The following is a 24,497-nucleotide window of genomic DNA, read 5'->3' as shown; positions in this document are numbered from 1 at the left end:
CACACCCCAGCCTCTTCTACCACTGCCTTAAGCCAAGGAAACCAGATATTGTTGTCCATAAGCCTCCCCATGGCACAAATTAGGATGCGGAGAGGTGGAGAGTGGGTCTGGGAGATAAAAACTGTCTAGAACAGCCCCTCATGGCAAGTAAAGGTAGGGAAGTGGCCAGCTAAAAGAAAGCGCCTGCAGCCTGACTACATAGAATGTTCAGCTTCTGCACCTTCAGATCAAGATCTACCCTGCAGGGAGGGAGATTGTTCCTTGCACAGATTACAGAGGAGGAGGTAGGACAACCAGGACTGGAATGACCTTGGTCTTGGGAGGCAGACCACCCTCGCTCTATCATTGCTCTGAGGAGACAATTTCACATCCTTGGGGAAGTTACTGAATCTCTGTGAGCCTCAATTGAATCCATAGCTTGCTGGGTTTTTACAAGGTTTCTGCCTCTGAATCCATGGGTTTCCTTGTGTTGTTGTTGGATGTTTAGGGAAACAAATAACATAGCAAGAGGTGGAACATTGCAGTGAAGGGAGCTGTACTTCAAAAATCCAGAAACCTCAATTAAAGTAGGGAAAAGGAAAAGGAAATTTTGAGACAGTCTAAAAGTAAACCATTACACTTTTCAGTGGTTTTTTTAAAATTAATATTAAAGAAAGTGCACATTAGGAAACTTTGCCCGATTCCATCCATGACCTCACCTTCAATTTGACCCTTACCCCATTCCTGAATGTACTCAATCCTCGACCTCACCCCATTCCTGGCCCTTAACCCCAACCCAGCCTTTAATTCATTCTTGATCTTACCCATCCTTGGCAACCCCCTGAACCTCATCCAGTAAGGATGAGCAGGGGTGGAGTGATGTTTGTGAAGCTCATTATTAGGTGATATTTTAAGCTGAAGTGTAAATGGTTTATCTTTAAGAGCACTGTAGAGGTGCAAATATAAAAACAACCTCAGTGTCAAAATATCCCCATGTAAAATGTACATCAAGACATCATGAACACAAATTACTTAACCTCTCTGAGTTTCCTTCTCTGCTAACTGGAGAGAAGAAAATTTGATGATTCGGCTTGGTATAAGGAACAGAGATAATGTACATAAAATTGTCTGACATGTGGTACGTATTGAATGGATTGAATAGTTATCATATTTGTCCTGACTCTCCCATGAACCAACTGAGTGACTTTCAGCAAATCACTTAATTCCTCTGAAGCCTGTTTATTGCCCTTAAGACTGAGCCATGCAGCATGTCCTGCTTTGAGAATGCTGTGGTTCTCATGTAGGCACCTTTAGAGGGATCCCGACCTAACTAGATGAAGATCTGGCTCCTGGGACCCTGAGGAGGACAATGAACTGACTGGCCTCCAGTGTGGGCTCTCCATCCCTGACCACTAAAACGAGCATCTAGTGTGAAACCTAGTAATATTTGTTCACTGAGAAAATGGAGCTTTCTCATAGCAGACCCAATCTTCCCTCTTAATTTTTTGTGGGGATGAGGAACGGGTTAGTCATCTATATGTTGAAAGCCAAAAAGATCACACAAGTCACATCAAGGAGGTTCGGTGCCTGTCAATTTTCTTTGCAGTTTATCTTTAAAGACCCAAAGGGAATGGTATGCGAGTGGGGGAGGGGTGAGTTTTAACTCAGTCTCTTTTGCTGTTAACAACTAGGTCACTTCTCAACAGCCTCCTGCACCTCTCTCATCCTTGCTCCTTCCTTTTTCAATTTAAAATGTCACTGTCTGCTTTTCAACCTGAGGAAAGTTATGGTGAGGCAGGGAGAGTTAATGACTGTAGATTGCTTTAAATTGAAAACCTGTGTAAGTCAAGAACCACCTTGACAGCTGAGTGCTTCCCTTGAAATAGCCTAAGTAATTAAGCTTAATATTTAAGCCAAGCATAAGGTCAGATGGAACCTATCCAGGTAGCACTTTCTGAAAACCTAAAGAAACAATGTTTCCTCCTCCTTGCCTGAGTACAGACTATGCATACAGAAGAAAAAATACTTGATAAATAATAAGTACAAGTTTATTTTTTGGACCCATCTCCAAAATAAGCAGAAGTATCTTATAATTCCAACATAAATGTTCTTTTATATAATACTTACATGTTATAGAACTGAAAACTTGGGGGGGGAGAACTTGAGAAATATAAGACTCTGGAATTTTCTGTTTTACAGTGTGTCTGATTAACCAGCACCTACAATTTTATGTTATTCCTTTTGTCCAACTCAGCTTCTAGGCTTCAATGAGAAAACGTGAAGATGGCTTACACAAACCATTAGCCTGAACCTAAAACAGAACTTTAAAGAAACAACAATAACTATTTTCTTTAAACAGCATTCCAAGTCGGGAAGCTGGGTGCGTAGGCTGGAGATCTACAATTCTCTAGTCTTGTTTCTCCCCACTCCTTATCATCACAAAGCTAGAGCTGCTTCTCTATGGCTCTCTGGCTAATATAAATGACAAAAGCTTGAATTCTGATACAGTGATAACATTCCAGCACGTTCCCACCCCCCACCCGACCCTTGCTAATGAGCAAGTAACAAGATAACACGGAATAAGAGTCTCCTCTTCGATATACCAGAGATGCTTGGGCATCAGTTATATGACCGCCTACTGTTAATAGTCCTTGTTTTCCCCCGGTTGAATTCAATGAGTCCATGAATATTTATAAATGTTATTTACTATGCGACTAAAAGGTATGAACAGTGCTGAAGCTGATTAGGACTATTGTGAGAGACAGTCTTCCTTCCACTTTTTTAGATTTCCATACACTTAAATCTGTGGGGGAATCACATGAAACGGGACTCATCCCTAATTATTCCAAGTGCTAAATAGTTACCTCCAGGTTCTGAAATTTCCTGCTTCTGGGGGCAAAAAAGAAAAAAACATGAAAATGTGCGAAGATTGCCATCTAGTGGTTATAGTGTGAAGTGTTACAAAATATCAGAAACCCATGCTTTTTATTTGTCAGACAGTATTAACCAAGTCTAGTAATGTGAAAACTTGCCCCGACGTTTCCTCTGAAAACACTTCCTCCCATAGCTGTGGGAGTTGGATGAGAAGCCAGCACTGTCCGGGGTGTGGGGCAAGGAGCCCTGGAGCCCTCACAGGGTCCCCATCTCATCACACAGTAAAGGTAGCTTCCTGCAACATCCAAGCACAGGGCAGGTCAGCCAGGGAAGCCAGTGCAGTCACATTTGGAGTTTCATCTTTGCGTGCTCCCTCTGTCTCTCTATCCAATAAGACTTCAAGCCTAGTTTTATGAGTTACATTATGCCCCCCACCCCCTAGCAAAGATAGGTTGAAGTCCTCCCCCTGATCCCTCAGAAGAGGGCCTGGTTTGGAAATACGGTCATTGAAGAGGAGATTAAACAGTCATACTGTAGTAGAGAGGGTCCCTAATCCAACACGACTGTCATCCCTGTACGGAGACAGCTAGCCTGCAGAGACTGAGACAAGGGGAAAACACGTGCCCGTGAAGCCTGAGGGTGGATTTACGGTGGCTTGAGGCCAGACAACACCAGAGTTGGCCAGCAAATTGTCAGAAGCTAGGAATAAGCAAGGAAGGATCTCTCTACAGGTTTGAGGGAATGTGGCCCTGCTGACATCTTGATTTCAAATGTCTAGTTTTTAGAACTGGGAGACAATAAATTTCTGTTGAAAGCACCACCCAGTTTGTGGCCCTTGCCTGGCAGCCCAGCAGAGGAATCCACTTCACCTTTCTCCTCCTGTGCCTCTTTCATCCTTGCTCAGCTCTCATACTCCAGACAAACAGGCATTGTCATTGTTTGCAGGCTGCTCTCCCAAGTGTCAGGCTCTCCCCCTGTTCAGCTCACCCTTCACAATGCCAGGTTGATCTTTTCAGACTATGATTCTGATTAGGTCACTCATCTGGCCTTCCCTGTCATATGAAAACCAAATGTCTTCAGCCAAACATTCAAAACTCCTCTTGATCTGGTGCCTTCCAGCTCACCTTCCATTATTTGGCTCAAGTATTTCAGCCACATTAAACTAGTCACTGGTATCTGTAGCTGCTCCCTTTCCCACTTCTGTGATCATGGGTTTTGTCCCCCTTGTCTTCATCAGAATCGAACAATACTTCTTGGGGCGGGTGAGGGAATCTTCATTCATTTCCAGCAAGAATTCTAGGAAGGTCTCAACAATTTCTCAGTTCTCTGAATTCTTACAGCTCTTTGCCCTTACCTCTCAGATGATATCTTTCTTTTTCCATCTTGTGCTGTAAGTAATCACAGTCTTTAATGCTTCAATTCACTCAGTAATTAGTAAATTTCCTGAGTAGGGACCATCTCTACATGCCCCCAATGTTGTATATGTCAAAATATAACTGGATAAATGATGCCCTGTAAAGGAATGATTGAATAAATGTTGCCCTTTCTTCAACATCTAGGGCATGGTCAGACCATCTGTTCACTTCATCTAATATCATGCTCTCCCTTGACCTCCCTGTCCTGGCCACAGTGGCCTTTAAGTTTGTCTTACCTGATGTGCTCCTCTGCCCCAGTCTGCACCCAGAGGTCTTTCTTCCTGGAACACATATCCCTGCTCAAATATCCAGTTAATTTCTCCCTGAGATTTCAGCTCAATCATCACTTCTACAACAGGGGTTTTGTTCATCTTTCTGACTAGATCAAATTCCTATTCTGTGACCTCTCATCTGTGATGCTCACCATGGGTTCACCTGTACATTTATGGGCATGATAATTTGGTTAATAGGCATCTTTCCTATGAATAGTAATCTCCATAAGGACAGAGACAAGTGGGAAAGTATTTGCCTTAGGTCACTACTGTTTGCCTTTCATATTACAGAAGCTCAATAAATATTTGTGTAGAAAACAAAGGAGTAGCTGAGTGTATCTGCATGTGTATATATGCAAATAGTCTATTAGAATTAGAATTTTCTAAGCTAGTATCCAGTAGGCAATAATTATAATATCTACCATATTTCTATCTACTATATGCTAGGCACAGAATCTAATACTTTATGCATTCTATCTCATTTAATCCTGAAAATGATGCTATAAATTAGCAATTGTATTCTTGTTTTACAGATGAGCAAACAGTGGTTCGGACAAGTAACTGCACCCAAGATCACACAGTTGTTAAATAGCAAAATTATGATTAAAAAGCCATATATTCCAAAGCTCATTTTAAACACCTTCCCATAATTACAGAAGTACTCTTGATCCTTTTGACTATACACGATGAACATAAAAGACTGAGCAAATAGTGCTACATCCTTAAACCCAAAACACTTACTAAAGAGTAGATTTCTCAGGGGATTGTTTCTTGTTCACAGAAAACTCCATCTCCTGGCACATAGTAGGTGCTCAACATATATGTGTTAAATGGATTTTTTTATTTTTGAAGTAGAGTTGGTAGCTCAGCTGGTAAAGAATCCACCTGCAATGTAGGAGACCCAGTTCGATTCCTGGGTCGGGAAGATCTCCTGAAGAAGGGATAGGCTACCCACTCCAGTATTCTTGGGCTTCCCTGGTGGCTCAGATGGTAAAGAATCTGCCTTCAATGTGGGAGACCTGGATTTGATCCCGGGTTGGGAAGATCCCCCGGAAGAGGGCATGGCAACCCACGCCAGTGTTTTTGCCCGGATAATCCCCGTGGACAGAGTAGCCTGGTGGGCTGCAGTCCATGGCATCACAAAGAATCAGACACAAGCGAACGACTAAGCAAGCACAGAGTTGACTTATGATATTAGTTTCAGGTTTACAACATAAGGATTCACTATTTTTATAGTTTATATTCCATATAAAGATACTATAAACTATGGGTCATATTTTCCCTGTGCTGTACAGTGCATCCTTATATCTTATTCATTTTATACCCAGCACTTCACACTTCTTAATCTCTCTCCCCCTCTCTTGCGCCTCCCCCCACCACTCTTCTCAGTCGGAACCGCTTGTTTATTCTCTGTGTCAGTGAATTGGTTTCTCTATTATAACATTCATTCATTGGTCTTATTTTGAGATTCCACATATAAGTGAAAACATACAGTATTTGTCTTTCTCTGACTCATTTCACTTAGCATAACACACCCTCCAGGTCCATCTGTGTTGCTGCAAGATTTGTTAAATGGATTTAAACTTCAAACAAGGTTTGTCACATCAAAGAATGATAAAATTGATAAATCCAGAGTCAAAATTCTACTTGGAGAAAGCAAATAAAGGAGCAGGAAAGGGAAGAGTAAGGAGACAGGGTACAAAATTAGGGGCTCAGGGTCCTTTTGAGTCCCTAACGTGTGCTGATGTGCTATTTTGGGTGCTTTAAAAAAAAGTAGATGTTATCCCACTTAGACCTATAATAACACTGTGATACCACTATATTATTTCTACGTCACAGGTGAGAACTCCGATGCTCATGAAGTTTTAAAATTTTTTTAAAGTTTTTTTTTTTTTTTAACGGGGACCATTTTTAAAGTCTTTATTGAATTTGTTACAACATTATTTTTGTTGTCTATAATCTGCTTTTGTTTTGTGTTTTGGTCATGAGGAATCTTAGTTCCCCAACCAGGGATTGAACCCACACCCCCTGCATTGGAAGACAAAGTCTTAACCACTTGACCACCATGGAAGTCCTTCGTGAAAGATTTTAAACTCAGAGCTATATTGTCCCACATTCTACATGGTGGCCACCTCAACACAAATAGATGTTAAAGATGTTGACCAGTGAAATCACAGAAATGTGAGGGCTTCCACCTGTAAAGCTTACAGAATAACTATGTGAATTACTCAGAAGCCTGTTCTCCTAACTTGGAAGATGAAGTTTTACCTGATTCTCAATTCTCATTACCTCTGTTTCTATTTTCCAGGGTCAGCTATATTTGCACATAACCCTTCACAGTCCTCTTTTTTTTAAAAAAAAAAAAAAAAACTCTTGAGGAAAAGAAAATGGCTTATTGAAAATGGAAATGGTGTCAGAATCCTAATTTTTTCCAGAACAACCAGTCAATCCTTTTAACGTGCTTCCTGTAGTGAATGTTCAGCAATCCACATCCCTTCATAGTGATAAAGAGAGTGACAAATAACATTTTTCATGGAAATGACTAAGAATAATGGCTGGAGAATATTGAAACAATGACACTAAGTCCCATAATAATGCTGAACTACAAAGTTTATGAAATGTGGAACAAAGGGAAACTCAACTTTACATTGACTAACATTTCAGATCCAGCATCACCTTACCTCCTCTACAAGGCAGTAAAGCAGTTCCAACTGCTCACTGAATTATTTCAAGGAAGTGGTACCATCTCCCTGGTATTGTCTGTTTGACCATTAAATTAGTTAACTCTTGGGACAATATTTCTCATTCTATATAACATTTCTATATGCAGTCCCTCTTCTCACTCTTAGAATAGATAAGTGAATGTGAAAGTGAAAGTTGCTCAGTCATGTCCAACTCTTTGTGATTCCATAAACTATACAGTCCATGGAATTCTCCAGGCCCGAATACTGAAGTGGGTAGCCTTTCCTTTCTCCAGGGGATCTTCCCAACCCAGGGATCGAACCCAGGTCTCCTGCATTGCGAGCAGATTCTTTACCATCCGAGCCACAAGAGAATAAATAAAGCAGATGATGATTATCACCACTTTACAGATGAGGACACAGAGGCGAGGACAGTAACAGCTCCTCTAATAGCTCACAGCTAATGGGGCAGAGCAGGGACTGGAATCTGGTCTATTTAATTCCTATTCTCTCACCACTGCACCTCACTACCTCCTAATAACACACCATATAGAGGAAGACACTTACTTAAGAGTTTCCACACTAATGACTCCTTCCTAAAGAATGACCTTCAGAACATTACTCAGGAGAAAGTCGTGAGGACTCCGTAGGAGTACGAGTGAGGTTCATCACTGCTTGCCTGCAATGGCGAGTCTTCCATCAGCCACCAAAGAACACTGCCCTGGAGGAGCTGAAGTTAATGCTGGCAAAGTACTGAGAGTAGCAAGTGGCATAGTGTGCACGGTATACAAGGAGTGTTCATCAAATAAACATACATACACTTAAGTGCTCAGGCTTCCAAGTATTCTTTCTTTAAGCCTTCATCTCCACCAGCAGGGTAAGCAATAACAAAATTAGTAATAATAACGATAATAATGATTGTTTATCTTATTAGCTAGTAACAGCTTTAATCTTCATACAACTGTATGAAATACATTATTAGCCTCATTTTACGATGGGGAAAACTGACATTAAGCAATTCCTCCAAGCTACTTATAGCTATCAAGTGGACAGTTAAGATTCAATTGTCCTATTTTACCAAACACAAGTCTGTGTGCCCCATGCAGAGTGAGGCCAAACAATACCAAAAGGTCCGAGTTTGGAGCAGAGAAAGGTTAACTGCAAGGCCATGCAAGGAGACAGGTGACTCATGCCTTAAAAACCCCCAAACTCCCTGAAAGTTTTCAGCAAAGCCCTCTCATAGGAAAAGTGAAGGAGGGACGTGTTTAGTTGTTGCAAACTTCTTGTGGTCAGATCCTTTGTTCTTCAGGTCAGGATGTTCCTGTAAACTTCCACCAAAGCACATGTTACTCTCTGTTCTGACAAGAAAGGGAAGGGAAGGCATTTAATTCTGTCTCCTTGCCTGCTTGTGGCTTTGAACACTTAAATGCTGCAGGCAAAGCAACATTGTTACCCCTCATTTTACTTGTTCAAGGTCCCAAGGCTTGACTTTCATCCTTCAGGGTCCAGCCCTGCCTAAGTTCATTTTCAGGCCAGTACCCTGCCCAGCCCGGCGTGCTGCAGTCCATGGGGTCACAAAGAGTGAAACACAATTTAGTGACTGAACAACAACAACAACCCTGCCCAGGAGCATTCGATCCACGCAGTGTGGGTCCTCCCTCCAGCGCCCAGGCCCCGCTGAAGAGGCAGGTCTCAACTGGTGGTGCCCTCAGGGCCAGGTCCCCAGATCCTGCCAGCTGTCATCACTGAGGGAGCCAGGCGCCCAGGACCCAGCCAGACCTCAGGCTCTTCAGACTCCCCAAACGAGGACGGATCCCAAGCACTGTGACCCAGGATGACTGCTGCCACCATTAGGTCCCAGAGGATGGGGCAGAGGTTCACCACCACTTCAAGGCCTGCACCCACCCAGTGGGCAGCCATAGCGAGAGCTCTGTAGGACATAGCGCTCAGCCTGTCCCCGGGCCCCCAGCTCACCTGCTGGCCTGAGACCAGAAGGCCTGGAGTGCCCTTGGGAGAAGGCCACAATCCGCCTCTCACCACACTCGCAGCCACAAGGACCTCAGTCCAACTGACTGTTGGCCAGGCTGGATCTCTCGCCACCACCGCTGAGGTGCTAATGGTCTCTGGTTAAAGGTCTCACACTGAAGGTCATGATCTAACACTAACACCTGGCTGTGTGCCTGCCCCACTCCTAACACACTACTCTAAATTCTTTCCACTCGAGCATTCTTCTTTCAGATCTAGTTAATTCAGTCCAGATAATAATTCAGTCATCAAATATTTTAGCCTCTAAACCTTTACTTTTCTTTTTTATAACTATTATTATTATTATTATTATTTGGCTGCACTGGGTCTTAGTTGTGGCAGGCAGGATCTTCGATCTTTCTTGCATCATGCAGGATCTTTAGCTGAAACATGTAGGATCTAGCTCCCTCAGTGAGGACAGCTGGGCAGGGTCTGGGGACCTGGCCCTGTGGGCACCGTCAGCTGAGACCTGCCTCTTCAGCCAGGCCTGGGCACTGGAGGGAGGACCCAGACTGAGTGCTAGATGAACGCTCCTGGGCAGGGTTGTTACTGTTCAGTCACTAAGTCGTTTCTGACTGTTTCCACTCATTGACTGCAGCACGCCAGGTTGGGATCCAGCCTTGGCCCCCTGCTTTGGGAGCGCGGAGTCTTAGCCACTGGACTACCAGAGAAGTCCCTCCTTTTCTTTTAAACTGCGTAGACCTAATGGTAAAGTATTCCATGGCTTTGCTGTGCCTGTTTCAGCATGATTACTTTCAGGCTGATGTTTTGGCTGAACTAAAGCACAGAAAAGGTGCCAACCTTTTTTAAAATGAGGGAGTGTTTGCCTCCTCCAGTTTGATTTAGTGTCCCAGGAGTCCCCCAAGTCCCTTTAAAATGAATCTTCTTGAACCAAATGTATTAATACTTTGTATGCGCTTGGAGGAACTGATGTGTTCCTAAAGGAAGAAGGAATCTGGGGAATGGCAGTGAGATTCATCATCAACAAAATAGGAACAAATCCAGCTGAAGCAAGGTGGCAGAGAGTGAGACAGCCTCAGGGCCACTTATACTCTCAAAACACAGCAAAAGGTTCTCAGGGCATATTACAGCCATTCCCCAAAGTGGTCTGCAGGACAGTCATCAGGCAAGAGCCCAACAAAAATAAGGAGTGGGTTTGAGATGATGTATTTGAAATAATAAGCTGACAGAGGTCTTGGAACCCAAGGTCTTGGGACCTGTATCTTCTCAAAAAGTGCCCTGAATTCAGCATTGTGTATATTCCTCAGGAATATGTTACTGCCTGTAGATGATCCATATGAGAAATTTTGTGCGATATCTAGACAGTCTCTTACAAAGACCCTGAACCCAATGTTCTAAAAAAGGTCAGTGGCCAGCGCATCAGAAGGATGTCAATCCTGGCTTTCCCTCCCAGAGAATTGTAAAAAAACACTTGACCCTAGGACAGTGCCAGGGGGTTTAGGGATGCCAACCATCTGCTCAATGGAAAAATCCTCAATTTTATAGTCAGCCTTGGGTATCCTTTCTCAGTATCCATGATTCTGCATCAGAGGATTCAACCAACTCCAACCCTGCAGTACTGTAGTATTTACTATCAAAAAATATCTGCATATTAGTGTACCCACACGGTTGAAACCCATGTTGTTCAAGGATCAACTGTTGATGTATATATGACACCAACGCTTTGATGTATTATCTCATTTCGTCCTTAGGGAGGTCTGCAAATAAGCATCAGGAGCCCCTGCTTGCAGCTCAGGCAGTCACTCAACATATGTTTAACACGTAAGGCATTTCAGGCACTGTGCTGGGGATATTGAAGTGATTAACACAGAGGCAGCCCCACCCCCTTGGAGTTCACTTTGCAAGAGAAGAAGGAAAAGTGAGGACGTGAGAAGATTTAAAAATAGCAAGAGAGATAAGGGTTAAGGTGCTGAGAGAAGGATTCAGAAAGGGGATTTCTCCCCCAGCTTCCCTCTCTCCTACTATCTTCCTATCTTACCCCCTGCAAGCTTCCTCCTCCCACCTCTACTTCTCCCCGGCTCTCCCCTCACCCACTCCTCCACCTGGCTCCCAGCACCTCCTATTTTCTCGTTTGGTTGCCGGAGGCAGGGGAGGGGGAGGGAAGGGGAAGGGGGGGCGGGGGAAGAGATGTCCCCGCGAGCCTGCCCCACCTGGCCCTCCAGCTGCGGGCACAACTGTCTCTCTTTAGCCTCGTGTGCGCCCACCGTCCCTGCTCCCTCCCTCGACCCTATGAGCAACAGACTGGCTCCAGAATGGGAAATGAGGCCAGTTACCCGGCGGAGATATGCTCGCACTTTGACGAAGACGAAATTAAAAGGCTGGGCAAGTGGTTTAAGAAGCTGGACTTGGACAGTTCCGGCGCTCTGAGCGTCAAAGAGTCCACGTCCATGCCAGAGCTGCAGGAGAACCCGCTGGTGCAGCGGGTGATGGACGTCTTCGACGCGACGGCGACGGACACGTGGACTTGCCGGAATTCATCCTGGGGACCTCCCAGTTCAGCGTCCGGGGAGATGAGGAGCAGAAGCTGAGGTTTGCTTTCAGCATCTACGACATGGACAAAGACGGCTACATTTCCAACGGGGAGCCTTTCCAGGTGCTGAAGATGATGGTGGGGGACAACCTGAAAGACTGGCAGTTACAGCAGCTGGTGGACAAAACCATCATCCTCCTGGACACGGATGACGACGGGAAAATCTCCTTCCAGGAATTCGGTGCTGTGGTCAGAAGCCTGGAGGTCCACAGGCATTTGGTGACAATTGTGTGAGTTTTATAAGGTCGCCACTGAACAGCTACTTTTTCTTTCTCCTCTGTCTTTTTAAAGATTTGCCCATGAGGCCCAGTAACTGCCATCTCTGATCTACTGGAAAGTGTCTCTCTTACTGAAGCACGATCTTCCAGCCTCTTGACCACCTACCTCAGTGTTACTAACTCTTCTGCTCTCAGTGATTCAGGATAATGCCCTGAGTTGGGGAGAACATGATGAAGGAGCATGGAGTGCAAAGAAAAGGAAACAGCTTTTATGAATGTATTTTTTTTTCTTTGTTTTGATTCAGAAACCAAACTACAAAGAGTGAAGAGAACTTTTAAAGTTCAAAAATAAGAAAATATACATCTTTTCCTTTACTTCTCACGGTTTTATATATGGGGAAAAATTCCCAAAAGGTGCTAGGTGAACTATTTTCATTTACTTGTGGTGTTCAAGTAACAGATCTTTTAACAGATAATTAATTACTTATTGTAGCAAGAGGGATGAATCTATTTCTCTTGGCTGAGCATCTTTTAACCACCTCTCTCTGGGCAACAAAACCCCATCTTTCCCTTTTGAAAGCCACAGACCACTCCCCACGGTACATCCAGAAATCCCGGAGCAAGTTCTATGGGTTAGGAATCCAGCTGGGTTTCTCCTGTCTCATTGCTACAGCTCCTTTACAGTTTCTGTTCGGGCAGAAACTCAGAGGCCTTGTAAGAAAGGCTGAGACAAAATCCCCAGTCTATCAGTCTCAGTGGAGGCGGCTTTTCAGGCTTGACTGCCCACTCCAGTATTAAGTTCAGTTAATGGGGCTTCCACACAAACAGGACAGAGAACTGCCTGGGAAGCTCACGCATGCATGCATGCTCAGTTGCTTCAGTCATGTCCGTCTCTTTGACACCCTATAGACTGTAGCCCACCAGGACCCTCCATCCATGGGATTCTCCAGGCAAGAATACTGGAGTGGGTTGCCATGTCCTCCTCCAGGGGATCTTCCTGAGTCAGGGATTGAACCCACATCTCCGGGGTCTCTTGCATTGCAGACAGATTCTTGACTGCTGAGCCACCGGGGAAGCCCTTCCTGGGAAGCTCTCTCACCTCCAGTACCCATCTGGAGAGAATGGGCCACACTCAGAGTCCTTCTTCCCACAGGCAGACGTGGTGATGATTCCAGCTGCAGTGGACTCTCCCCAGAGTGTGGAAGTGGTATTGCTCCTGGCATTCAAAAGATGCAGAGATGAACAGGTACACCTCTGCAGCAGGAGTGGATGCTGTCTACATTAACAAAACTTTTTTTTTTTCAAGGATGACCTGGACCTGGCAGGGAAGTTGAGAGCTCTCTTATTGGGGGAAACTTTGTCTCTAATGTAACAGTCAGCCCAGAGTCCCTCACACCCTAATAAACTTGCAGCCAAGGGGTGTGCTGGAGCTGTTCTTGCTGGGTGAGAGCGAAAGTGTGCACTTCCCTCCCCAATTCCATGTTCAGTGACGTCATATCAATAGCTTCAGATCAGCCATGGTGGGAGTAGTAAGAACTCATGGAAAAGAGCAAAAGGTTGTAGTTGGTTTTGTTCTGCTTGTTTTGGAGAGCCAGTGTATCAGTAAGTACACTGTTCCTTATACCCTAGATTTTACCAGCTCTCTGTGTCCCATTTCCTACCGTCAGTTCGCAGGACAATGAGACATACTCTCCCTACGTGTACTTAGCCAAGGTACAAACCCCAGGTGATTTTTTTTCCAGGACAAGGAAGATCCGTTTCTAGATTTATTATCCTTATATTTTGAAAAGGCTAGTAGCTAGTCTTGCTCCCCCTAAAAGTAGGACAAATAAACCCCCAAATTCATTACTGTCAGAGCACCCATCCACCAAGGCACTATGCCATACTTTTTATTTTATAAATTACTTATGAGCCACAAAGAATAGATGTGCCTGCCCCTTAATGTCCTGTGCAGTCCTGAAAATAAATGTATTAATAATCAGTAAATGTTCCCAATCCTGTAGTTATACGAGTCTTACCCCCATTTCAGGGTGACATAGTGCAAAGACTCAGACACACCTGAGTCTGGATTCAGTTACAACTGGGTTTTTATCACAGTCACTTGTTATTAGCTGTGTGAGCCCGAGCACTTGCTTAACGTCTCTCTGTCATTTCTCCTGGTTAAAATGAGGCTCCATCCCCAGGTGATTCTGAGAATTCCAAAAGATGAAACATGTTAAGTGCTAGTGCACAGCACATTCACTCTCCATGTCCTTTCGTCCTCTTTTACTCAATCAGAATATGAGGGAAAAGGAGGCCTCAGGGTTTCTTTAGAACCCCTACTTGGTATTGAGCCACACCTACTCTCAGATTAGCAGGACATTTGTGTATTCCTAATCCAAAAAGGAAACCATGTCAAGGTCCTCTCCACCCTACAGGCTGCATCATCTTCTTCTTTAATTTTTATTTATTTAGTTGACTGTATCAGGTCTTAGTTGGGGTGCGACAGCTTAGTTGCCCGGTGGTATGTGCGATCTTAGTTCCCTGACCAGGGATCAAACCTGTATCGCTTACATGGCAAAGCAGATTCTTAACCACTGGACCACCATGGAAGTCTCCAGCAACAGATTTATTGACTGAGAATTTCAAAGAGAGAGAGGGACTCATTCTAGCCCAACCTATTTGACTTTGTGGAAGAAATCTTTCATGAGAAAAGTGAGCTTGTGTAATGTCAGCCAAGAGGACTTCTGAAAGACATTTTTTGTATGTTCTGCAATGTGCACACTAAAATACAGTTTAAAATTAGGACCTAGGGTTTGAAACATGTTGGATTACACGTTCAAATTTAACAAGAAGAGGGAAAAACATTTCAGCTTCTGAAGTGGCTGAAATTCACAAGCTAATTGCTCAGTCAGTCTACCTAATGTATTGGGTTGGCCAAAATGTCTGCTTGGGTTTTCCCCACTAATGTCTTCAGTTCAGTTCAGTCACTCAGTCGTGTCCAACTCTTTGCGACCCCATGAATCGCAGCACGCCAGGCCTCCCTGTCCATCTCCAACTCCCGGAGTCTACCAAACCCATGTCCATCGAGTCGGTGATGCCATCCAACCATCTCATCCTCTGTCGTCCCCTTTTCCTCCTGCCCCCAATCCTCCCCAGCATCAGGGTCTTTTCCAATGAGTCAACTCTTCGCATGAGGTGGCCAAAGTATTGGAGTTTCAGCTTCAACATCAGACCTTCCAATGAACACCCAGCATTGATTTCCTTTAGGATGGATTGATTGGATCTCCGTGCAGTCCAAGGGACTCTCAAGAGTCTTCTCCAACAACACAGTTCAAAAGCATCAATTCTTTGGTGCTCAGCTTTCTTCACTGTCCAACTCTCACATCCATACATGACCACTGGAAAAACCATAGCCTTGACTAGACGGACCTTTGTTGGCAAAGTAATGTCTCTGCTTTCAAATATGCTATCTAGGTTGGCCATAATCTTCCTTCCAAGGAGTAAGCGTCTTTTAGTTTCATGGCTGCAATCACCATCAGCAGTGATTTTGGAGCCCCAAAAAATAAAGTCTGACACTGTTTCCACTGTTTCCCCATCTATCTGCCATGAAGTGATGGGACCAGATGCCATGATCTTAGTTTTCTGAACGTTGAGCTTTAAGCCAACTTTTTGACTCTCCCCTTTCACTTTCATCAAGAGGCTCTTTAGTTCTTCTTCACTTTCTGCTGTAAGTGTGGTGTCATCTGCATATCTGAGGTTATTGATATTTCTCCCAGCAATTTTGATTCCAGCTTGTGTTTCTTCCAGCCCAGCGTTTCTCATGATGTACTCTGCATATAAGTTAAATAAGCAGGGTGACAATATACAGCCTTGACGTACTCCTTTTCCTATTTGGAACCAGTCTGTTGTTCCATGTCCAGTTCTAACTGTTGCTTCCTGACCTGTGATTGGTAGACACACCAAAACCATGTGAAATAGGGGAGGGCCATTCCCCAAGGAAAGGATCCTAAGCAAATAAAGCCAACACATTTCCAGCAGAAGCCAGTTGAAATTTTCCTGTGTAAAAAATCTCCAATTTTTTACTTTATTAATTGTTAATATGCTTTTCCTCCCAATTCCCACAATACACCCCCAGATTGATGAACACTGGCATTAGAAAGTCAAGATGGCAAGTTTGCCAAGTTCTCTGACCCTCTTTCTCATCTATCAATTGAGAATATCAATCTCTTTTTCCATCACAGAATTATTCTAAAAGTCTCTGAGATATATAAGAGTTTTGGGGGGTGGAAATATATATATCAATTTATATTATACAAGGATTCTAGCTTTCATATGCTTTCATCCACCCATTCCAAAAAATACTTTTGAGAACCTAATAAGTGTTAGGCAGTGTTCTAGGCAATCAGGATATGCACTGGACAAATGGGCAAAATACCTGATTTCTTGGAGCTTACATTCTCCTTGAGGGGGGAAATAGTAAATATGTGTGATGTCAGGGGCAAAATAAAACAAGGTAAGGGGAAGAGATTGAGTCCAGGAGAAGAGGCTTCCCTGATAGCTCAGCCAGTAAAGAATCCACTTGTAATGCAGGAGACCCCAGTTTGATTCCTGGGTTGGGAAGATCTGCTGAAGAGGGATAGTCTACCCACTCCAGTATTCTGCCCTGGAGAATTCCATGGACTATACAGTCCATGGGGTCGCAAAGCGTCAGACACAAATGAACAACTTTCACAAGAGAAGAGGGAGAGGGTAGGATTTGCCTTTTTTTTTTTTTTTTTACTTTTTAATTGTTTAAATCATGGTAAAAACAATTTGCCATTTTAACCATTTTTAAGTGTACAATTCAATGGCATTAATTAAATTTACAGTGTTGTGCAATCATCACCACTACATGTTTCCAAAATTTCTTTCATCATCCCAAAGAGAAACTCGGTAACTAGTGAGCATAACTCCCCATTTTCCTCTAGCACCAGCCCCTGATGAACTCTAGCCTACTGATTATAAGCAGATGAATAGAAAGCTAAATGTGGTATATATATATATATACAATGGAATATTTTTCAGCCATAGAAAGATTTGCCTTTTTAGTCACAGTAGTTAAAGTAGATTTCACTGATAAGTAATGTTTGAGCAGAGAACCGCAGAGAGTAAATGAAGGAGCATTGCTGATTCCTGGTGGAAGAATTTACAAGGCAGCTACTGCTGCTGCTGCTAAGTCGCTTCAGTCGTGTCCGACTCTGTGCGACCCCATAGATGGCAGCCCACCAGGCTCCCCCGTCCCTGGGATTCTCCAGGCAAGAACACTGGAGTGGGTTGCCATTTCCTTCTCCAATGCATGAAAGGGAAAAGTGAAAGTGAAGTCGCTCAGTCGTGTCCGACTCTTTGCGACCCCATGGATTGCAGCCTACCAGGCTCCATCGGATTTTCCAGGCAAGAGTACTGGAGTGGGGTGCCATCGCCTTCTCCGTTTCAAGGCAGAGAGAATAGAAAATAAGAGCCTCAAGCAGGAACAGCTGGATGGATTTAGGGGAAGTGAGGAAGCCCAAGCTGCTAAGCAGAGTGAACAAGTGTGAGAAGAAGAATATGAAGCTAGAGATGGGGGACTGTCATGTAAGGTCCTGTGGGCCTTTGTAAGGCCTCTGACAGTTACTCTGGTTGAGGCCAAACATCATCACTGGGCACGGAGCACAGGAATAACATATTTTTGAGTTATCCTGGCTGCCTTGCAGAAACAGACTGAAGGGGTCAGGGAACAATTCAGAGACTATTTCTGTAGTCTAGATGAGAGATGATGGTGATTTGGACCAGGGTGGTTGGTGGAGGTGGTAAGAAGTCAGATTCTGGACATACTTTGCAGACAGCATCCACCATATTTGCAGACATGCTAAGTACAGGATGTTAGAGAAAGGGAGGAATCTAAGCTATTTGGCCTGAGAAATTGCAAGGATGGAGATTTATTAAGATGGAACAGACTGTGTGAAGAGCAGGTTTCAGAAGGAAAATTAGGAGTTAATTTTAATGTGTCATTTTGAGATTCTATTAGATATCCAAGTAGACAGGCTGAGTTAGGAGTTGGGAATGATATAAATTTGGAAGTCGTTGGTAAGTAGATGGTATTTGAAGACATGCTCTGGATAAGAAAGTGAATGTAACTAAAGAACTGAAGCTATGCTAATGTTTAAGGTCAGAAGGATGGGGAGGAACCAGCAGACAAGACTGATACAGAACAAGGAGAGACGATTCCCCAAAACAGTGAAGAAAATATATCAAAGAGGATGAAATAAGTTTCCAAGCTGATACATGAATAAGTTGAAAACTGACTCTTGGATTTGATGGCCATTGTTGGTTTTGACAGGATCCTAAGCCAGGGATTGAAAGCCTGATTGGAGTGGGTCCAAAAGAGAATGGGAGGAGAGGAATTGAAAACAATGAGTACAGACTCTTTAGAGGACCAGAGAAGCTGGGTAGCTGCTGTATGTTGGAAGACGTGGACTGGGGGCTAGGGAGGCTTAGATTATAGGATTTAACCAGTAACATCTGAGGCAAATGATGACTCAAATAGTTTAGGTGCATTTCTTGCTGGAGTTCTCAGAACCTAGTCAGTCATCTAACCATCTGTCAGATGTTTCAATGGCCCACAACCAAGCAAGAGGCAGAGGAGGGTTTGGCAGAGACAGAATTGGTGGTCTTGGCCTCTTTATATCACTGGAAGCACTAATGATCTAAACAGAGACCATTCAGAATCTTTGATAGCACAGGCATCACCCTGTATCTGGAGAAGGCAATAGCAACCCACTCCAGTACTCTTGCCTGGAAAATCCCATGGACGGAGGAGCCTGGTGGGCTGCCATCTATGGGGTCGCACAGAGTCGGACATGACTGAAGCGACTTAGCAGCAGCAGCAGCAGCAGCAGAATATCTAATGTACAATGCATGGATTGCTATATATGACAATCCACCAATGATTTCTACATAATATGAACCATTTAAAGCACCAGTTCTTTAATGCTTAATCAGTGGGTATTCATGCGTGCATAATACAGAGTACGCTTGCCCTCCACAATGCAATGAATATGTTTATGTAAATGAACAATAAAATAAAATGTTAAAGAAATATAACAAGTATAAATAACATTTAGCAAAATAAAATAAGCAAGCAAGGCAATTTTTTCAGTGGTTACTTATTGATTAAAGAGATAACTGAGAGAGACTGGATGGGCTAGAATGAGCCTGTGAAGGACTGAGTGAAGCCATAAATGCCTGATATTTGCCCATGGCTAGATCCTGAGACAGTCTTCTCTCCTTGGCTCTTGAGACTCCAGAAGTGTGTGGCTGTGAGCTATCAAATGAAGCTGCAGATGAAGCAATGGGATAACGAAAAAAAAAAAATTCCACTCACATTTCTTTGCCTTCACTTACACAGCTCTCAACAACATGAGACTGGGCTGCGATTGCATTTCTGAATATGATGCTTCTATCCATGTCACTTGCAACAGTAATCATTATTTTGTCTGCATCACTTAAATTTATTTTAAAGATTTGACATTGAATATCCATTGCTCCTCTTCTTCTTCCTCTGACCAATGATAAATGTCAAGTTGAGCAAGTTCTACTCTATCAGACAAAAAGATTTCACTTGATAATGTGGGACAAATGGGTATTTAATGCATAGCACATTGAAACAGTGTGGTCCTAGGAGAAGAACAGCTGAATTACAACTGCAGCAGTACATCTTATCACTCAGACTCAGACACAGTATAAGCGTTTTTCACTGGCGCCCAAAGGCAGATTAAAGGGGATTTGCAATCCAGAGGGTGAGTTTTGAATAAAATTTTTTGCAAGTTGCAACAGAGGATAGACAGTACGAGTTCAGACAGCAAGAGATGCCTCTGAAGGGTATTTGCTTCAAGGTAGTTCAGGCTTTAGCATCAGACAATCCTGGACCCATAGCCTGGCTTCCTATTTTTTAGCTTGTATGACATTGGGTATGGTAGTTAATGAACCTCAGTTTCCTTGAATGTGAAATGGGGATAATAATACTTAATTTACAATACCATTATCAGATTATAATATCCATGTGTGGTGTCTGGCACACAGATGTCCAATTAAAAAAAAAAAAAACAGCAACTGCTTCTATTAGTCTATTAGTATGTGGGTGTAAACAATAGAAATTTAAAGAAAGAAGCGTGTAAAATAAACTGAATACAGCCTGTTTGTTATTGGGATAATAAGAGGAAAATGAGACTAATTAGTGTTATGCCCAAGATAACAGAGGGGAACATCAGGGTCTAAAAGCAGGATGATTCACTGTAAGTTACATTTTTCTTCTTCATCTTGGCAGCACTTTATAAGAAGCAGCACCAGTCTGTTTAGCCTTTTGCTGAGTGTTCGATGCTGTTAAAGTCCCAAATGAATTTGCCCAGTGTGTTCTTCATCCACAGCAGTAGTAACTCATTGAATCCTTCTATAATAGCTGTATCCTGAACACATTACTACAGGTCCAGGCCGAGAGCTATTTTCAAACACATTTGTATATACTTTCTCGAGGTCCGGTTGGTCATCACATGTACAGAGATGTCCCAGGAAAAAGCTCTAGTAACCGAGTGCCCCTCAGGGCCTGATAAACTGCTCACCTTCCCTACACCAGCATTCCTTGTTCCTTAAGGCTGGGCTTCTTTCATTCTCAGGTGCCCCAGTCTCGTGGACCTGGGGCACGCTCTATGCCCCTGCTCACCCCTAGTCTTTCCTTCTCCAGGGATCCTAATACACATCTTTGGTTCAGAGCCGTTGCCAAAAGTAGTATCATGGAGGGAAAGAGATTCCATGGCCCAGCCTCCCCCAAAGCTTGAAATCTCCAAGCTCTGCCTCTGAGCCTGGTCCCCCACATAGACTTCCTGGCGTACCGGGAGGTCTAGCCATGCCTGAGCCATCCTGACTGCCTGCTTCTCCAGGATTAGGGGTAGAGGAGAGGAGAATGAAAGAAAGGAAAACTCCTTCAAGAGGATGGGCGGATCACTCATGTCAGTTAAATGATGTGGTTAAGAGTGTAGGCTCTGGAGTGAGCCTGCCTGCCTGGGTGTGAACTCCCTTGACCTTTACCATCTATGTGACTTTGAATGAGTCATTTAACTCTTGTTCCTAAGTTTCCTCACCTGCAAAATAGAGATAGTACTTCCCTCATAGGTCGTTGGGAAAATTAAGCAAGTTGCTACATTGATAAAGTGCTCAGAACTGTGCCTTCTACATGCTAAATTCTAAATAATTATCAACGATGATAATGACCAAAAGCCTCCAGCAAAGGGATGACATTCAGGGTCCTTAGCATTGGCTTGTATGATCTTGGGTAAAGTGCTTAATCTAGCCTTGCCTAGGGCTGGCCTGTTCGTCCCTCAGGATGCAGGGCCTCTGCACCCCACCCCTGAGCACAGCCATCTGTTTCACAAGCCCGAAGATCAGTGTGCAGGAGTTTCATGTCTTTGTCACATTCTTTGTTTCTTCTGCCCTCAGCTTAGAGTGCTACTTTCCCACCCAGCCTCCACATTCTACCTGTCTCACTTTAAGTCTTATCTCATGAGCCAGCTTCTCTGCAAAACCTGGGAAGCATGAATCAATGTATCATGGGGTATAAATGTTTGCTTTCTCCCTAGACTTGAGCTGATTGAAAGCAGGGAAATAACCCTCCAATCTCCACCCCCTGGTACTTGGGAGACTGCCTGGCACATAGTAGGCACTCAACAAATCAAATGTTTTTCTCCTGGATTGATTGGTCATCAATGTCAGTGACTGAATACATATTTTGTAGAGACCGCATGTAAATCCTTGAGCCTGTCACAGGTGTTAAAGTGATCGTTTTTATAGTTGCTATTGTTCTCTTGTTGTAGAGTAGAAAGAACTTGAACTTTGGAGCTAAACAAACATTGACTTATAGGCCAGCTTTGTCACTTAAAAACTGCAACGACTTCAGTTTCCTCAACTATAAATTGTAGTTATAATAGCTATCTAAGCACAAAAAAAATATAGTAAGCAATCAACAAGTAAGTCCCTTCTTTTTCTCCTCTGTGGCTGTCTAATTTTGTGACCTGGCTCAACTTCCTTCCCTTTTCTGGTCCCAAGTTCCTCATCTTTAAAATGAGGACATTGAACTAGATGATATCTTATCCATGTTCCCTGTCAGATCTAAATGAAAATTTTTATTGCGCTCATCATCTTTTCCCCTTAAATCTAACTCACTCTCTGTCCCTGGGAGAGATTCTTTCCTTGATAACTTTTCGATGTTTTAATATACTAAATTGTTTCCATTTTCAGTCTCTATCTCTATCTCTCAGTGTCTCTTTTGACACCATAACGTGGTCTAGACACAGGGCCTCTTCATGACTCCAGGAGCCATTCAAACAGTCGCACCGTATGTGAGTAGCACCCCCAGGAATTGTGCCCTGCAGCAGCCCTCAGTCCTGGCTGGCTCCCCTTCACAGTGTAGTATAGTGACATCTGCAGAGCGCACAGAGGAACGGTCTCCAGCTTTCCTTGGGTCCAGCAAAAAAGGATGTGCATCTAAGAGTGAGCAAGCATGGGACCAGGTGGAGCCTCCCATTCATGACCTTTCCTTTCCTGTTCTGCCACAGACTTTGCAGATGGGCATCAAACACTTCTCTGGACTCTTCATGCTGCTGTGCATTGGATTTGGTCTGTCCATCTTGACCACCATTGGTGAGCACATAGTGTACAGGCTGCTGCTGCCACGCATCAAGAACAAATCTAGGCTGCAATACTGGCTCCACACCAGTCAGGTGAGTGCCTCCAGGCATCTCCCTCCAATATTCTTAAGCATCAGAATTCCCATAATGGGAGAATCCAGGGCCTTAAGTCAGAGTGACAAATGACAGGTTAGCAGGAGAACCAGGTGGTGTAGACACTCTTAGTATACAAGATGGAATTCTCTCTGTCCCATTAATGCATTTGCCCCTTAAATTAAGCTGTCCCATAATGCCCTTTCCTTCCATATAACCCTCCACTGTTGCTCAGAGTGGAAGCAATAGCCTTGTTGTTGTTGTTTAAATGTTTTGTTGTAAGTAGTTAGTTGCAAGAAATATAATTTCCAGCATTTTGGAAATATTGACTTTTTAAAATAAAACTGTTAAATCCGTTTTCAAATTGTGTCCAGTAGGATCTAATAGAATAGACTAACTAGACCGTAAATGCCTTAGGAACAATATCCATTATTTCTCTTAGCTTATCACAGGAAAACATAGAAAGTGTTTAGATGCACGTGGTTTTGAGATTGCAATGGCACTGTTTTTAACGTGATTTCACTTGGTGACAGTCTGAAAAGATGGTGTGAAATATTTATTTCCTTTAGAGTCTTTCTTGCCAAAATTAAAACCCATTAAATGATGTTGAAGTCCCTGTTTCCGTTCAGATGAACTCTCGGGCCCCTGCTCTTGCTGCTTTTCAATGGTCCAGAGCTTAGAAGTCCACTGATGTCATGGCCAAGCTCTAGATCAAAGTTCCTTCGTAGTATCCAGACACCTATGCACTCACCGACAGGGAAAACTAAAACTGTCAGGCAAACAGTCATTCAAGCTCACTCCTTTGTACATCTCGCCTGATGGAAACAGGCATTGAGAGCTGAAATATACTCAGAAGGCTTCTTACTGATCAAGTGAAAGTGAAAGTCACTCAGTCGTGTCCAACTCTTTGTGATCTCATAGACTATACAGTCCATGGAATTCTACAGGCCAGAATACTGGAATGGGTAACCTTTGCCTTCTCTAGGGGATCTTCCCAACCCAAGGATTGAACCCAGGTCTCCTGCATTGCAGGCGAATTTTTTCCCAGCTAAGCCACCAGGGAAGCCCAAGAATACTGGAGTGGGTAGCCTATCCCTTCTCCAGCAGATCTTCCTGCCCCAGGAATCGAACCTGGGTCTCCTATATTGCAGGGGGATTCTTTACCAGCTGAGCTACCTGGGAAGTACTGATGAAGGGGCTCTAGCAAAGACAGCAGTTTCCCCCTGAGTGCAGGGAGGGACAAGGCCAGAGGAGCCAACCTGACCTCCCGGACGAGCTCCCCCCTGCCTCCCAGCACACCATCACTGCTGCTCAGCAGTGAGGCTGACAGTTCTGCCACCTCTGCCCCCTGCATCTGTAATGCTGCTCTCTTCTTTAACACAGTGCTTTTTTTCTATATAGGTCACTATCATTGGTTTGGTTGCATGTGAACCCTGTTCTTCCTACTTTCATCCTAGGACATATTTGGTCTCCTAAGGAAGACTCTGCAGACAATTGATCCTCTCCATTATAAATCAGCGCGATTAGTTTAATTCTAAGGAGTTCTTACCTTCTTTGTTTTGACTCACCTTTAGCACTTGGACTAAGTCCTTCGCCACATGTTAGTTATGATAGTGTGTTAGTCACTTAGTCATGTCCAACTCTTTACAATCCCACCAGGCTCCTCTGTCCTTGGGACTCTCCAGGCAAGAATACTGGAGTGAGTAGCCATTC

General features: G+C 43.7%; 2 protein-coding genes across 2 annotated transcripts in view; both read left to right on the top strand.

Annotated features, from left to right (window-relative positions):
- GRIN3A (glutamate ionotropic receptor NMDA type subunit 3A) overlaps positions 1-24,497 on the top strand; it is a 183,594-nt gene that overhangs the window by 151,255 nt on the left and 7,842 nt on the right. Inside the window, exon 7 of the mRNA XM_081573222.1 lies at positions 22,620-22,784. Within this exon, the coding sequence (XP_081429348.1) occupies positions 22,620-22,784 (165 nt within the window). The remainder of the gene's footprint in view (positions 1-22,619; positions 22,785-24,497) is intronic.
- On the top strand, positions 11,520-12,100 carry PPP3R2 (protein phosphatase 3 regulatory subunit B, beta). Its single transcript, XM_081573591.1, is given in 2 exon segments — positions 11,520-11,706; positions 11,709-12,100. Coding segments are annotated over 2 exon segments (510 nt in total). The 3' UTR covers positions 12,032-12,100.

This window comes from Giraffa tippelskirchi, chromosome 1 (assembly GCF_054371585.1).
Source record: "Giraffa tippelskirchi isolate mGirTip1 chromosome 1, T2T-mGirTip1v1.2.pri, whole genome shotgun sequence".
In the NCBI taxonomy this organism is placed as follows: Eukaryota; Metazoa; Chordata; class Mammalia; order Artiodactyla; family Giraffidae; genus Giraffa; species Giraffa tippelskirchi.
Note: the sequence above shows the minus strand (reverse complement) of the source record. Positions and strands in the feature narration are given on the sequence as shown.